This window comes from Lactuca saligna, chromosome 4, assembly GCF_052625555.1.
Source record: "Lactuca saligna cultivar CGN05327 chromosome 4, ASM5262555v1, whole genome shotgun sequence".
Taxonomy (NCBI): domain Eukaryota; kingdom Viridiplantae; phylum Streptophyta; class Magnoliopsida; order Asterales; family Asteraceae; genus Lactuca; species Lactuca saligna.
The window spans coordinates 338,161,400-338,179,870 of record NC_136420.1 but is presented as its reverse complement, the minus strand read 5'-3'; the positions used below and the strand labels follow the sequence as shown (position 1 = coordinate 338,179,870).

The window sequence follows — 18,471 nt, the reverse complement described above, 5'->3', positions numbered from 1 at the left end:
TTATCATGTTATGTGAAGCTTGATAGTTTAATACACAACAGATTTGGAACTCAAAGAATTTGGATTTCCAAATATCGTCGGCTATATTATCGCTCCACCAGATTCTACGCTCAGCCCCCATTAAACCAAAAATCCCAAAAATCCTACTCCGTATGAAAAAGAGACGGTGATCACAGGCAAAAACAAAACCATATGCTTCAATTCATATACCTCTAAATACATCTTTCAAATCCAAACAGATGAACCAATCTTTCGTTTTTTCAAATCATCCACAATGGCTAAGGTTAAGGAATTCATGGTTATGTTCTTCAACAACCGATGGCTTGTATTTGTGGTGGCAATGTGGGTACAATCATGCGCCGGCATCGGATACTTGTTCGGAAGTTTATCCCCGGTGATTAAGAGCTCCTTAAACTACAATCAAAGGCAGATCGCAAGGTTGGGTGTTGCTAAAGATCTTGGGGATAGTGTTGGGTTTTTGGCCGGAACTCTGTCGGAGATATTGCCCTTATGGGCTGCCCTTCTTGTTGGCGCCATTAAGAACTTCATTGGTTATGGTTGGGTCTGGCTCATCGCCACCCACAGAGTACCAACGTTACCGTTATGGGTTGTAAGTATCGGTTTTGTACCCCAAAAAGAAAAATGGAATCGTTTAAAACCATGCACGTTGCTAATTTGCTATGCATTAATTTGGCTCGATTGATATATGCTACTCTTGAAAATGATGTTTAATTATATCCATGCATGCAGATGTGCATTCTCATATTTGTCGGAACCAATGGCGAGACCTACTTCAACACAGTGGCATTAGTGGCATGCGTTCAAAACTTCCCGAGAAGCCGTGGACCAGTCGTCGGAATACTAAAGGGATTTGCAGGGTTGGGTGGTGCAATTTTGACTCAGATATACGCATCCATCAATTGGCCTGATCGCGCCTCACTCATATTCATGGTTGCAGTTGGACCATCCATGGTGGTTATATCTCTTATGTTTATCGTCCGCCCAGTCGGAGGCCACAAACAACTCCGATCACTGGATGGATCAAGTTTCTCGTTTATTTATTGCGTATGCCTCATTTTAGCTGCGTATCTCATGGGGGTTATGCTTGTGGAGGATTTATTAGATCTGAACCAGACCATCGTTCGAATTTTCACTCTGGTTTTGTTCTTGCTGGTAATCGCACCAATCATGATCCCAATACAAATGACGCTTTCCCGTGACCCACTCGACCCAAAAGAAGAATCTCTTCTAGCCTCACCAAGAACCAACAATGAACCTGCAAAACCCGAATCCGAACCAGATCCTAACGATTTTATATTTAGCGAACTGGAAGACGAAAAGCCTCAAGAGGTCGACCTGCTTCCTGCTTCAGAGAGACAAAAAAAACTTGCTCAACTACAAGCAAAGTTAGCCCAAGCAGCTGCAAGAGGAGCTGTTAGGGTGAAGAGAAGAAGAGGACCACATAGAGGGGAAGACTTCACCCTGACACAGGCTCTGGTGAAAGCAGATTTCTGGCTAATCTTCTGGTCGCTATTACTAGGGTCTGGTTCTGGGTTGACCGTGATTGATAATTTAGGTCAAATGAGTCAGTCTTTGGGGTACGAGAAACCACACATATTTGTTTCCATGATCAGCATCTGGAACTTTTTAGGTCGTGTTGGTGGGGGGTATTTCTCAGAGATCGTGGTGAGGGAGTATGCTTATCCACGACCTGTAGCCATGGCGGTTGCACAGGCGGTGATGGCGATTGGTCATTTATTCTTTGCCATGGGTTGGCCCGGTACAATGTACATTGGTACGTTGTTAATTGGTGTAGGCTATGGAGCCCATTGGGCTGTTGTCCCCGCTGCTACATCTGAGCTTTTTGGGTTGAAAAAGTTTGGTGCTTTATACAATTTTATGACACTAGCCAACCCTGCGGGATCACTAGTCTTCTCTGGCCTCCTTGCCAGTTCTATATATGACAGGGAAGCCGAGAAGCAAGCTCAACACAGGAATCAACGTTTTGATAAGCTTTTTGTTGGGGATGAGCCTTTGAAGTGCGAGGGGTCGGTATGCTTTTGTACCACTTATATTATCATGTCTGCATTGTGTGTCATAGCGGTTGTTTTAAGTATGATACTGGTGCGTCGAACTAAGGTTGTCTACCAGCATTTATATGGGAAAACCCGAGGTTGAAGCATGGCTGCCTTTGTTTCAGATTAAAATAATCAAAACGCCGCCATTAAAAAATTAGTTATTGGGGTTTGCTTTGTTCTTTCTTGTATTATTTTCATTAAATTTTGTTCTACACCACTTATACATCTTTCATGCCAAAATAACATTTAAAATATGTGTGTTGGTTTAGTTGAACATGTGTGCAGAAATGATGTGGTGCTTTGCATTTGTATTTTGAAAGCGCTCAATAAGTTGGACGCACCTGAATAAGTAACAGGTTTTCATTAGAATTAGCAACTTGCTATTGAAGTTAAAAAATAAAAAGGTTACATATGTCGAGAGTGGGATTTGAACCCACGCCCTTTCGGACCAGAACCTTAATCTGGCGCCTTAGACCAACTCGGCCATCTCGACTTTGATTAATATCTACGAGTTATATAATATTCTAACTTAGATGCTTCGGACTTATCAAGATAAATGGTGAAAGGAATTAAGGAAACCATATACATATCATTGCCATGTTGTGAAATAGAAACAGAATAAATCAAAGGATAAAATATATTTTTATTACGTCTAATTACGTATGTGAATCTACAAATGGTCATAGGTATTAAATAATAGTATCATAATATGTCATTTCCCATTTTCCACAAAGTCAAAAACAGATTCAAACAAACTAGGGATATCAACGGGGACAAACGGGACAGGGAGTACATCCTCCGTCCCCACCCCTGAAATTTTCTCGTTCCTCTACGGGACTTTTTGACATTCCTAAAACAAAATCCTCCTATATATTTATTATTATTACATTTACATGAATAATCATAGGTCATAAAATTAACCTACAAACAAAATAACATAGCAAACATAAGATGCCTTGGGTTAAATGGAATAGTATCATGTTCTCACATTTGTCTTTCACCTAAGTGTTATCTTTTATTTGTTAGAGAGATTATGATTTAAAATGGTAATATATTTTTGGATATATATATATATATATATATATATATATATATATATATATATATATATATATATATATATATATTTGATTATTGAGTTTTTTTTCTTTTCGTTCACATTTACACCTTCAACTTGTTTAACTGTACACATTTAGTCCTTATGATCAGATACTTCAAGTAAGTCGAAAAAAATAACTTAAAAGTAAAATACATTTCTCATTTTATACACATTTAATCTTAATATTTTTTTGCACATTTATTCCTTTATATATATATATATATATATATATATATATATATATATATATATATATATATATATATATATATATATATATATTATATATATAAGTCTTTATTGTTTTTGTACACATTCAATACTTATAAACGGTTTTTTTCACGACATATTATGTTGAACAATCATTAATAAGGTGTTTAGGGTTGTTCATGTTTATGATCACCGCGACATCGACTGCTTGGTTGTTTAGTTCTTATGGTTTGACTTAGGTTTTGTGTGTTGAACATCATAACTTTTTATACGATCACGAATTTTAACGATCTTTATATCCACAAGTTTGTATTTGAGTCTACCACAATTTTCGTTTAGATTATCCCCGTTAAAAAAAAAAAGATATTTTTAATTACGATTTTATAAATAAAAAAAAAACATTTATACATACATTCGTAAAGAACACATGGATATAAAGATTGTAAGTAAAAATGTATTACTTTTTAACGGAAGTAATCTAAATAAAAATTGTAGTAGACTTAAGTACAAATGTATGGACATAAAGATCATGAAAATCAATGATCGTTTGAAGATGTTTTGATGTTCATAACACAAGACCTCAGCCAAACCACAAAACTAAGCAACCAAGTAGTCGAGACAGCGGTGACCATAAGCATGAATATTCATGAACACCTTATTAATAATTATCCTGCATAGGATGTTGTGAGAAAAGTCTAAAAAAACAGGTCATAAGTACTCAATTTGCAAAAAAACAACAATGATTTATTTTGCAACAAAAAAAATTAAGAAGTAAATGTGAAAAAAAAAGTAAATTACATAAATGATCCCTATGGTTTGGTCAAATTCTCAGTTTTGGTTCTTAAGTTTAAAATTTGATAGATTACATTTATGTGGCTTGTGAAAATCGCACTGTTAGTGTAACGACCGTCACTTGAGGTACTAATTATTTAATATTTCTTTAATTAATTTTTGTGCTAAGTATTAAATAGTTGGATTATTTTAAGTTGATCATTAGTGAGTGGGCCAAAGAGTTGGGATGCCCAGAAGACGTACGATGGGTGTAGCATTGGCGTACGTGGGGCGTAAAGGAGCATTGGATGCGGGGGATACATGCACGTATGCACAACATACCAAGGAGTACACGCAGCGTACGTGAGCAAATTCCAAACCCTAATTTTTAGGGTTTAAGCCATATAAATACTACATTATGACTCAAACCCTAGCCTCCTTACCATCCTCTCAACCTCAAGAAATCCTAGAAACCCTTTCATACTTCATCCTTGTGTGTTTTGGCCTTGTGAAGCTTACTTTGGTGATTTGGAGCTTGGAAGAAGAAAAGAAAAGTTGGAGAAGAAGAACTTGAGTATCTTGTGCTCAAGAATCTGAGATTATCTCACCATTTAGCACTCATTGGAGGTATAAAGCTTTCAACTTTCCTTATGAACTCTTGGATCTAGTGTAGTGATGTTTTGGGATCTTTTTAGTCCCAAGAACGGACCTTTATGACTAAAACTCGTTTCTATGTCAAGGATTGCAACCCTTAGTGATATATGAGTCCCATAAGTAGTAAAGTTTTGATCTTTAGGGCCCATTTGTGACCATGCATGAGATTTAGCCATTTCCATGGAAGTTACTTGCTATATTCCAAGTTTAAGCTTATTTGTGGGATTGCAAGCCACCAACTAGTCAACTTTATGAGTTAAGACAAGCTAAGGGACTCAGATCTGTAAAATGGACTTAAGGTCATAATGGAATAAGCATTTTTGAAGTTGATGGCTTAACAGGGTAGTACAATGGGCGTACACGCCATGTAAGTTGTACATGTAGCGTACAGATGAGTACGTTCAGCGTACTCTCAGGTTTTGGGCTTTACGACGTTTAGGCCTCGGTTCGGCCAATCTTTGGGCTTAGTAGTTATTGGGCCGAAATGGGCCATCAAAAGTCAGATAATGGAACAAGGACATGTTTGGGCTTAAGGGAAGGTCCATTTGAGGAGTTGGGCCCAATTTAGAAAATTGGGCTATTAATGTGTGACATCCCCATTTTCACGGCCAGAAAATACCGATTTTATTTATGCTTTATAAAAATCAGAATACCTCTTTTAATAAAAATGTTGCAGAATTTGTTCCCAATAAAACATGATAAATACGTTATCAAATCATTTTCCGAAGAAAAGTATTTTTATTCATTTTAAAACATTTGGGATGTCATCGTCAATTCAAAAACATAAGCATAAACAGAAGTTACATTCATTATCACTAGTGATTTATATCTCCTTAATCTCTCAGTGTAATGTGACTCCATATCAACACCTATGATATAAATAAGCTGAGTGGGTCAGGTTGGGAAACCTGGTGAGTACATAGGGTTTTCAACCCACAATAATATAATTATTATGTTTAAACATTCAAGCAATCAACCCAATTACCCATCCCCATTATATTCTTTGCTCTTAAGGATCTATCCTAAGAGTCATATATCTTGCATTCGTTTATTTCGAGGTCCCTTGCTTCTAGGGTTATAGGACTGGCACTAAATCCATAAATGCCAATACTCGTTCATAAAGCACTAATTCCATAGCTGCTATAGTTTATTCATCGGGTACTAAATCCATAGCCACCAATGTTTATCTAATAGGTACTAAGTCCATAGCTACCAATTCCTAACAGGTACTAAGTCCATAGCTACCCGTGTTTGTCCAATAGGTACTAAGTCCATAGCTACCAATTCCTAACAGGTACTAAGTCCATAGCTACTAGTGTTTATCTAGTAGGTACTAAGTCCATAGCTACCAATTCCTAACAGGTACTAAGTACATAGCTACCGGTGTTTATCTAGTAGGTACTAAGTCCATAGCTACCAATTCCTAACAGGTAATAAGTGCATAGCTACCAGTGTTTGTCCAATAGGCACTAAGTCCATAGCTGCCAGTGTTATTTATTAAGCACTAAGTCTATAGCTGTCAACATTTACTCACATCATCTTTTCTCTCTCATCATTCATCTACCCATGTCATCCCCAGCATATTTGTATATATAAAATACGTATACAGTTTAAATCATTTAAAACATGTATAAAAACATTCATCCAGCATAGACATCAAGTACTCAGATAATATGCACACATAACACATAATCTATATAAAATACTCCATCCGTATCTTCCGCGTACGAGCTCCATTTTCTATGTTATTTATATAAACGCATTGGTATTTACGAGTACTACAACTTTCATTTAGACCCTGTCGGCTAACTCTCCTTCTATCTCATATTTACAAAAACTGTATCGAATTCGTCGCGCTCGAAAAGTAGAGACTAAGCTTCGTCCATAACTTTCGCATACGATCTCCGTTTTTGACGTTATTTATAACCACGTGTAGGTAAAAATAAAATCTACAACTTTCCTTTTTACTCCGTCGGCTAATTCTTGACAGATCTTAAATTTAACAGTAGGAGATGCTTACACTGTTAAATATTCGCGTAAAATTCATAACTTTTACATACGGACTCCGTTTTCATCCGTTTTTTTGTCGTTGAGTTCCTATTAATGAGATATTAAACTCTCATTTAGGTTGCGTAAGCCAAAAACCGCTCGAACTAAAATTCGAGTTTCGGATCATGCACCGTTATGCCAAATCTTAGAAAAATCATAACTTCATCATACGAAGTCAGATTTGGGCGTTCTTTTTATGGACACTCTTGGTTTAAAACTTTCTATGACTTTTGTTTAGATCGCTAAGGCTAAAAGTCGCTCTATCGTAAATTCACTATTTACGCTTTCCGGTGCCGTGTCGGTTCCGTCGCGAAACTTCGACGGGTCATAACTTCTTCGTTATAACTCGGATTTCGGCGCTCTTTATATGTACGGAAACCTTGTAACATATACTAAAACTTGGTTAAGATTATTTATTCTAAATAATCTTTTGCCTAAAAGTCGTTTTCGACCCCTATTATCTCTAAATTGACTAGCCCGGATCTACAGTCGTTACAATTATCTCCCCCTTAGGATGATTACGTCCCGAAATCATCAAAGAAATAGGGCTCACATGATGACTCCATACATTATCTCTTCATCCTAATTAATAACCGTAACTTTGATGTTTCTTCAAACAAGGTATCTAACTCTAAGATTTCCTGACTACAGGCGGTGCCTGATCTTGGACCGCTCCCTATATCACGTTGGACTCCCAATTATGACCTTTAAGTCATAATCTTGATCCTTACTGGAGACTGCTTCTTCCTCTTAACAATCTTAGGATTACTACCATGGACCGATGTGTCATATTGTAATGACCTAACATCGTATGTTGCAACGCTTAGACTCAGGTCTTTTAGAGTTAAATTTCCAGAACAGACTATACCTCCCTTCATGTTCTAATGTGATATAATCACATCTTAAAAGGTAGCATTCCTAGATACAAGCAACTATCTAGATACCTCTACTGATCGCTTTGATTGTCTTTCACTTCAATCTTCTAGCTTAAGTCAGATACTACATCGAACTTGGTTCTCTGAACCATGTAACATACTTGTCTTAGTCGGACTCAATTCCATATGACCAATAGGGTCGGAATAACAATCATCTTTTTAGTCATTACCGAAACGATGGTAACAACAAACTTGAATAAAACGAAATAAATTACTAGCTTCTTGGTAACCTTGTGACTTTCCCTGATCCAAGCGTGAGTCATGTGCTTCCGGTAGTATATGCATCTACTACCTTTCATACCTACTCATACTCATCCCAAGTATTGTCTCGTAGTCCCCAAGTCCTAAAATAACAAAACAATTTAACACATATGAGTGTGTCCAAATAATCATAAAAATTTCCCTAAACTCTACTAGGACTTCTTCCATGCGTATCTTCAATCATGAATTCTGCTTCAACTCGGTTGGTGATGGAAATTTCAGATGATAGGAAATCTTTAGGAATCACACCAATCATTCTACCATCCCGCCAATCAAATGTGTACATTCAGATGTTATAGTTTATTCATCGGGTACTAAATCCATAGCCACCAAAGTTTATCTGATAGGTACTAAGTCCATAGCTACCAATTCCTAACAGGTACTAAGTCCATAGCTACCAGTGTTTATCTAGTAGGTACTAAGTCCATAGCTACCAATTCCTAACAGGTACTAAGTCCATAGCTACCAGTGTTTGTCCAATAGGTACTAAGTCCATAGCTACCAATTCCTAACAGGTACTAAGTCCATAGCTACCAGTGTTTATCTAGTAGGTACTAAGTCCATAGCTACCAATTCCTAACAGGTACTAAGTCCATAGCTACCAGTGTTTGTCCAATAGGTACTAAGTCCATAGCTACCAATTCCTAACAGGTACTAAGTCCATAGCTACTAGTGTTTATCTAGTAGGTACTAAGTCCATAGCTACCAATTCCTAACAGGTACTAAGTCCATAGCTACCAGTGTTTATCTAGTAGGTACTAAGTCCATAGCTACCAATTCCTAACAGGTAATAAGTGCATAGCTACCAGTGTTTGTCCAATAGGCACTAAGTCCATAGCTGCCAGTGTTATTTATTAAGCACTAAGTCTATAGCTGCCAACATTGACTCACATCATCTTTTCTCTCTCATCATTCATCTACCCATGTCATCCCCAACATATTTGTATATATAAAATACGTATACAGTTTAAATCATTTAAAACATGTATAAAAACGTTCATCCAACATAGACATCAAGTACTCAGATAATATGCACACATAGCACGTAATTTATATAAAATACTTCATATCTATGTGTAAGATGAAAGTAACTATGCACTCACTTGATTAGGTGGTGATTCCGAACTCAGACAGCGCTTCGTTATCCCAAAAGAATTTCCTCGACAAAACCTAGTATCAATACCACTAGGGTTTAGTTTTTCACGTTAACCGCGACTAATTAATAGTCTAGTTATTATTACTATTATATGAGCGTTAAATAACACTCAATATAACTCATAATAATAGCCCAAATAATTATTTTAAGGTCATAATAATGTTACTATAATTAAATAAAAGCTATATTAAATATAGTATAGGCATAGCTCACTTACAGCGGGTTTTTATTAAAAATCGGGCTTCGCTGGAGCAGCGTTTCCGAGCCGAAAGCTTTTCTTCTCGAAGCCGTCGGGCACTCTGGGGCTTTCTTCTCATGCTAGGGAGGTTCCCTAGACTTGGGAAGGGTTTAGGGAGGTTAGAGAGAGTTAGAGAGAAGGCAGAGAGAGAAAGAAAGGCTTATGCTGTGAAGAAATTATGAAGAGTTCATCTCTTATTTATAAGAATTTTATAGTAAAGTAGTCTCCAAGCTTCGTCCGTATCTTCCGCGTACGATCTCCGTTTTCTATGTTATTTATATAAACGCATTGGTATTTAAGAGTACTACAACTTTCTTTTAGACCCTATCGGCTAATTCCCCTTCTATCTCATATTTACAAAAACTGTATTGAATTTGTCGCGCTTGAAAAGTAGAGACCAAGCTCCGTCCATTACTTTTGCATACGATCTCCGTTTTGGACGTTATTTATATCCACGCGTAGGTAAAAATAAAATCTACAACTTTCTTTTTTACTCCGTCGGCTAATTCTCGATCGATCTTAAATTTAACAGTATGAGGTGATTACACTGTTAAATGTCCGCGTAAAATTCATAACTTTTACATACGGACTCCGTTTTTGTCCGTCTTTTTGTTGTTGAGTTCCTATTAATGAGATAAAACTCTCATTTAGTTCGCGTAAGCAAAAAACCACTCGAACTAAATTCCTTAGACCAACTCGGCCATCTCGACTTTGATTAATATCTACGAGTTATATAATATTCTAACTTAGATGCTTCGGACTTATCAAGATAAATGGTGAAAGGAATTAAGGAAACCATATACATATCATTGCCATGTTGTGAAATAGAAACAGAATAAATCAAAGGATAAAATATATTTTTATTACGTCTAATTACGTATGTGAATCTACAAATGGTCATAGGTATTAAATAATAGTATCATAATATGTCATTTCCCATTTTCCACAAAGTCAAAAACAGATTCAAACAAACTAGGGATATCAACGGGGACAAACGGGACAGGGAGTACATTCTCCGTCCCCACCCCTGAAATTTTCTCGTTCCTCTACGGGACTTTTTGATATTCCTAAAACAAAATCCTCCTATATATTTATTATTATTACATTTACATGAATAATCATAGGTCATAAAATTAACCTACAAACAAAATAACATAGCAAACATAAGATGCCTTGGGTTAAATGGAATAGTATCATGTTCTCACATTTGTCTTTCACCTAAGTGTTATCTTTTATTTGTTAGAGAGATTATGATTTAAAATGGTAATATATTTTTGGATATATATATATATATATATATATATATATATATATATATATATATATATATATATATTGATTATTGAGTTTTTTTTTCTTTTCGTTCACATTTACACCTTCAACTTGTTTAACTGTACACATTTAGTCCTTATGATCAGATACTTCAAGTAAGTCGAAAAAAATAACTTAAAAGTAAAATACATTTCTCATTTTATACACATTTAATCTTAATATTTTTTTGCACATTTATTCCTTTATATATATATATATATATATATATATATATATATATATATATATATATATATATATATATATATTTATATATATAAGTCTTTATTGTTTTTGTACACATTCAATACTTATAAACGGTTTTTTTCACGACATATTATGTTGAACAATCATTAATAAGGTGTTTAGGGTTGTTCATGTTTATGATCACCGCGACATCGACTGCTTGGTTGTTTAGTTCTTATGGTTTGACTTAGGTTTTGTGTGTTGAACATCATAACTTTTTATACGATCACGAATTTTAACGATCTTTATATCCACAAGTTTGTATTTGAGTCTACCACAATTTTCGTTTAGATTATCCCCGTTAAAAAAAAAAAAGATATTTTTAATTACGATTTTATAAATAAAAAAAAACATTTATACATACATTCGTAAAGAACACATGGATATAAAGATTGTAAGTAAAAATGTATTACTTTTTAACGGAAGTAATCTAAATAAAAATTGTAGTAGACTTAAGTACAAATGTATGGACATAAAGATCATGAAAATCAATGATCGTTTGAAGATGTTTTGATGTTCATAACACAAGACCTCAGCCAAACCACAAAACTAAGCAACCAAGTAGTCGAGACAGCGGTGACCATAAGCATGAATATTCATGAACACCTTATTAATAATTATCCTGCATAGGATGTTGTGAGAAAAGTCTAAAAAAACAGGTCATAAGTACTCAATTTGCAAAAAAACAACAATGATTTATTTTGCAACAAAAAAAATTAAGAAGTAAATGTGAAAAAAAAAGTAAATTACATAAATGATCCCTATGGTTTGGTCAAATTCTCAGTTTTGGTTCTTAAGTTTAAAATTTGATAGATTACATTTATGTGGCTTGTGAAAATCGCACTGTTAGTGTAACGACCGTCACTTGAGGTACTAATTATTTAATATTTCTTTAATTAATTTTTGTGCTAAGTATTAAATAGTTGGATTATTTTAAGTTGATCATTAGTGAGTGGGCCAAAGAGTTGGGATGCCCAGAAGACGTACGATGGGTGTAGCATTGGCGTACGTGGGGCGTAAAGGAGCATTGGATGCGGGGGATACATGCACGTATGCACAACATACCAAGGAGTACACGCAGCGTACGTGAGCAAATTCCAAACCCTAATTTTTAGGGTTTAAGCCATATAAATACTACATTATGACTCAAACCCTAGCCTCCTTACCATCCTCTCAACCTTAAGAAATCCTAGAAACCCTTTCATACTTCATCCTTGTGTGTTTTGGCCTTGTGAAGCTTACTTTGGTGATTTGGAGCTTGGAAGAAGAAAAGAAAAGTTGGAGAAGAAGAACTTGAGTATCTTGTGCTCAAGAATCTGAGATTATCTCACCATTTAGCACTCATTGGAGGTATAAAGCTTTCAACTTTCCTTATGAACTCTTGGATCTAGTGTAGTGATGTTTTGGGATCTTTTTAGTCCCAAGAACGGACCTTTATGACTAAAACTCGTTTCTATGTCAAGGATTGCAACCCTTAGTGATATATGAGTCCCATAAGTAGTAAAGTTTTGATCTTTAGGGCCCATTTGTGACCATGCATGAGATTTAGCCATTTCCATGGAAGTTACTTGCTATATTCCAAGTTTAAGCTTATTTGTGGGATTGCAAGCCACCAACTAGTCAACTTTATGAGTTAAGACAAGCTAAGGGACTCAGATCTGTAAAATGGACTTAAGGTCATAATGGAATAAGCATTTTTGAAGTTGATGGCTTAACAGGGTAGTACAATGGGCGTACACGCCATGTAAGTTGTACATGTAGCGTACAGATGAGTACGTTCAGCGTACTCTCAGGTTTTGGGCTTTACGACGTTTAGGCCTCGGTTCGGCCAATCTTTGGGCTTAGTAGTTATTGGGCCGAAATGGGCCATCAAAAGTCAGATAATGGAACAAGGACATGTTTGGGCTTAAGGGAAGGTCCATTTGAGGAGTTGGGCCCAATTTAGAAAATTGGGCTATTAATGTGTGACATCCCCATTTTCACGGCCAGAAAATACCGATTTTATTTATGCTTTATAAAAATCAGAATACCTCTTTTAATAAAAATGTTGCAGAATTTGTTCCCAATAAAACATGATAAATACGTTATCAAATCATTTTCCGAAGAAAAGTATTTTTATTCATTTTAAAACATTTGGGATGTCATCGTCAATTCAAAAACATAAGCATAAACAGAAGTTACATTCATTATCACTAGTGATTTATATCTCCTTAATCTCTCAGTGTAATGTGACTCCATATCAACACCTATGATATAAATAAGCTGAGTGGGTCAGGTTGGGAAACCTGGTGAGTACATAGGGTTTTCAACCCATAATAATATAATTATTATGTTTAAACATTCAAGCAATCAACCCAATTACCCATCCCCATTATATTCTTTGCTCTTAAGGATCTATCCTAAGAGTCATATATCTTGCATTCGTTTATTTCGAGGTCCCTTGCTTCTAGGGTTATAGGACTGGCACTAAATCCATAAATGCCAATACTCGTTCATAAAGCACTAATTCCATAGCTGCTATAGTTTATTCATCGGGTACTAAATCCATAGCCACCAATGTTTATCTAATAGGTACTAAGTCCATAGCTACCAATTCCTAACAGGTACTAAGTCCATAGCTACCAGTGTTTATCTAGTAGGTACTAAGTCCATAGCTACCAATTCCTAACAGGTACTAAGTCCATAGCTACCCGTGTTTGTCCAATAGGTACTAAGTCCATAGCTACCAATTCCTAACAGGTACTAAGTCCATAGCTACTAGTGTTTATCTAGTAGGTACTAAGTCCATAGCTACCAATTCCTAACAGGTACTAAGTACATAGCTACCGGTGTTTATCTAGTAGGTGCTAAGTCCATAGCTACCAATTCCTAACAGGTAATAAGTGCATAGCTACCAGTGTTTGTCCAATAGGCACTAAGTCCATAGCTGCCAGTGTTATTTATTAAGCACTAAGTCTATAGCTGTCAACATTTACTCACATCATCTTTTCTCTCTCATCATTCATCTACCCATGTCATCCCCAGCATATTTGTATATATAAAATACGTATACAGTTTAAATCATTTAAAACATGTATAAAAACATTCATCCAGCATAGACATCAAGTACTCAGATAATATGCACACATAACACATAATCTATATAAAATACTCCATCCGTATCTTCCGCGTACGAGCTCCATTTTCTATGTTATTTATATAAACGCATTGGTATTTACGAGTACTACAACTTTCATTTAGACCCTGTCGGCTAACTCTCCTTCTATCTCATATTTACAAAAACTGTATCGAATTCGTCGCGCTCGAAAAGTAGAGACTAAGCTTCGTCCATAACTTTCGCATACGATCTCCGTTTTTGACGTTATTTATAACCACGTGTAGGTAAAAATAAAATCTACAACTTTCCTTTTTACTCCGTCGGCTAATTCTTGACAGATCTTAAATTTAACAGTAGGAGATGCTTACACTGTTAAATATTCGCGTAAAATTCATAACTTTTACATACGGACTCCGTTTTCATCCGTTTTTTTGTCGTTGAGTTCCTATTAATGAGATATTAAACTCTCATTTAGGTTGCGTAAGCCAAAAACCGCTCGAACTAAAATTCGAGTTTCGGATCATGCACCGTTATGCCAAATCTTAGAAAAATCATAACTTCATCATACGAAGTCAGATTTGGGCGTTCTTTTTATGGACACTCTTGGTTTAAAACTTTCTATGACTTTTGTTTAGATCGCTAAGGCTAAAAGTCGCTCTATCGTAAATTCACTATTTACGCTTTCCGGTGCCGTGTCGGTTCCGTCGCGAAACTTCGACGGGTCATAACTTCTTCGTTATAACTCGGATTTCGGCGCTCTTTATATGTACGGAAACCTTGTAACATATACTAAAACTTGGTTAAGATTATTTATTCTAAATAATCTTTTGCCTAAAAGTCGTTTTCGACCCCTATTATCTCTAAATTGACTAGCCCGGATCTACAGTCGTTACAATTATCTCCCCCTTAGGATGATTACGTCCCGAAATCATCAAAGAAATAGGGCTCACATGATGACTCCATACATTATCTCTTCATCCTAATTAATAACCGTAACTTTGATGTTTCTTCAAACAAGGTATCTAACTCTAAGATTTCCTGACTACAGGCGGTGCCTGATCTTGGACCGCTCCCTATATCACGTTGGACTCCCAATTATGACCTTTAAGTCATAATCTTGATCCTTACTGGAGACTGCTTCTTCCTCTTAACAATCTTAGGATTACTACCATGGACCGATGTGTCATATTGTAATGACCTAACATCGTATGTTGCAACGCTTAGACTCAGGTCTTTTAGAGTTAAATTTCCAGAACAGACTATACCTCCCTTCATGTTCTAATGTGATATAATCACATCTTAAAAGGTAGCATTCCTAGATACAAGCAACTATCTAGATACCTCTACTGATCGCTTTGATTGTCTTTCACTTCAATCTTCTAGCTTAAGTCAGATACTACATCGAACTTGGTTCTCTGAACCATGTAACATACTTGTCTTAGTCGGACTCAATTCCATATGACCAATAGGGTCGGAATAACAATCATCTTTTTAGTCATTACCGAAACGATGGTAACAACAAACTTGAATAAAACGAAATAAATTACTAGCTTCTTGGTAACCTTGTGACTTTCCCTGATCCAAGCGTGAGTCATGTGCTTCCGGTAGTATATGCATCTACTACCTTTCATACCTACTCATACTCATCCCAAGTATTGTCTCGTAGTCCCCAAGTCCTAAAATAACAAAACAATTTAACACATATGAGTGTGTCCAAATAATCATAAAAATTTCCCTAAACTCTACTAGGACTTCTTCCATGCGTATCTTCAATCATGAATTCTGCTTCAACTCGGTTGGTGATGGAAATTTCAGATGATAGGAAATCTTTAGGAATCACACCAATCATTCTACCATCCCGCCAATCAAATGTGTACATTCAGATGTTATAGTTTATTCATCGGGTACTAAATCCATAGCCACCAAAGTTTATCTGATAGGTACTAAGTCCATAGCTACCAATTCCTAACAGGTACTAAGTCCATAGCTACCAGTGTTTATCTAGTAGGTACTAAGTCCATAGCTACCAATTCCTAACAGGTACTAAGTCCATAGCTACCAGTGTTTGTCCAATAGGTACTAAGTCCATAGCTACCAATTCCTAACAGGTACTAAGTCCATAGCTACCAGTGTTTATCTAGTAGGTACTAAGTCCATAGCTACCAATTCCTAACAGGTACTAAGTCCATAGCTACCAGTGTTTGTCCAATAGGTACTAAGTCCATAGCTACCAATTCCTAACAGGTACTAAGTCCATAGCTACTAGTGTTTATCTAGTAGGTACTAAGTCCATAGCTACCAATTCCTAACAGGTACTAAGTCCATAGCTACCAGTGTTTATCTAGTAGGTACTAAGTCCATAGCTACCAATTCCTAACAGGTAATAAGTGCATAGCTACCAGTGTTTGTCCAATAGGCACTAAGTCCATAGCTGCCAGTGTTATTTATTAAGCACTAAGTCTATAGCTGCCAACATTGACTCACATCATCTTTTCTCTCTCATCATTCATCTACCCATGTCATCCCCAACATATTTGTATATATAAAATACGTATACAGTTTAAATCATTTAAAACATGTATAAAAACGTTCATCCAACATAGACATCAAGTACTCAGATAATATGCACACATAGCACGTAATTTATATAAAATACTTCATATCTATGTGTAAGATGAAAGTAACTATGCACTCACTTGATTAGGTGGTGATTCCGAACTCAGACAGCGCTTCGTTATCCCAAAAGAATTTCCTCGACAAAACCTAGTATCAATACCACTAGGGTTTAGTTTTTCACGTTAACCGCGACTAATTAATAGTCTAGTTATTATTACTATTATATGAGCGTTAAATAACACTCAATATAACTCATAATAATAGCCCAAATAATTATTTTAAGGTCATAATAATGTTACTATAATTAAATAAAAGCTATATTAAATATAGTATAGGCATAGCTCACTTACAGCGGGTTTTTATTAAAAATCGGGCTTCGCTGGAGCAGCGTTTCCGAGCCGAAAGCTTTTCTTCTCGAAGCCGTCGGGCGCTCTGGGGCTTTCTTCTCATGCTAGGGAGGTTCCCTAGACTTGGGAAGGGTTTAAGGAGGTTAGAGAGAGTTAGAGAGAAGGCAGAGAGAGAAAGAAAGGCTTATGCTGTGAAGAAATTATGAAGAGTTCATCTCTTATTTATAAGAATTTTATAGTAAAGTAGTCTCCAAGCTTCGTCCGTATCTTCCGCGTACGATCTCCGTTTTCTATGTTATTTATATAAACGCATTGGTATTTAAGAGTACTACAACTTTCTTTTAGACCCTATCGGCTAATTCCCCTTCTATCTCATATTTACAAAAACTGTATTGAATTTGTCGCGCTTGAAAAGTAGAGACCAAGCGCCGTCCATTACTTTTGCATACGATCTCCGTTTTGGACGTTATTTATATCCACGCGTAGGTAAAAATAAAATCTACAACTTTCTTTTTTACTCCGTCGGCTAATTCTCGATCGATCTTAAATTTAACAGTATGAGGTGATTACACTGTTAAATGTCCGCGTAAAATTCATAACTTTTACATACGGACTCCGTTTTTGTCCGTCTTTTTGTTGTTGAGTTCCTATTAATGAGATAAAACTCTCATTTAGTTCGCGTACAACAAAAACCACTCGAACTAAATTCCTTAGACCAACTCGGCCATCTCGACTTTGATTAATATCTACGAGTTATATAATATTCTAACTTAGATGCTTCGGACTTATCAAGATAAATGGTGAAAGGAATTAAGGAAACCATATACATATCATTGCCATGTTGTGAAATAGAAACAGAATAAATCAAAGGATAAAATATATTTTTATTACGTCTAATTACGTATGTGAATCTACAAATGGTCATAGGTATTAAATAATAGTATCATAATATGTCATTTCCCATTTTCCACAAAGTCAAAAACAGATTCAAACAAACTAGGGATATCAACGGGGACAAACGGGACAGGGAGTACATCCTCCGTCCCCACCCCTGAAATTTTCTCGTTCCTCTACGGGACTTTTTGACATTCCTAAAACAAAATCCTCCTATATATTTATTATTATTACATTTACATGAATAATCATAGGTCATAAAATTAACCTACAAACAAAATAACATAGCAAACATAAGATGCCTTGGGTTAAATGGAATAGTATCATGTTCTCACATTTGTCTTTCACCTAAGTGTTATCTTTTATTTGTTAGAGAGATTATGATTTAAAATGGTAATATATTTTTGGATATATATATATATATATATATATATATATATATATATATATATATATATATATATATATATATATATATATATATATATATATTTGATTATTGAGTTTTT

At 35.6% G+C, this 18,471-nt stretch overlaps 1 protein-coding gene and 1 non-coding gene across 2 annotated transcripts; one reads left to right on the top strand and one right to left on the bottom strand.

The window, feature by feature from the left end:
- Positions 1-218: 218 nt before the first annotated feature.
- Positions 219-2,355, top strand: LOC145040297 (protein NUCLEAR FUSION DEFECTIVE 4-like). Its single transcript, XM_078988243.1, has 2 exons — positions 219-610; positions 751-2,355. Exons 1-2 carry the CDS (start codon positions 275-277, stop codon positions 2,176-2,178), a joined length of 1,764 nt encoding a protein of 587 aa, XP_078844369.1. The 5' UTR covers positions 219-274; the 3' UTR covers positions 2,179-2,355.
- A 135-nt stretch (positions 2,356-2,490) lies between these two features.
- TRNAL-AAG (transfer RNA leucine (anticodon AAG)) lies at positions 2,491-2,571 on the bottom strand. Its single transcript has one exon. It is a non-coding gene; the product is annotated as a tRNA-Leu (tRNA).
- Positions 2,572-18,471: the final 15,900 nt, after the last annotated feature.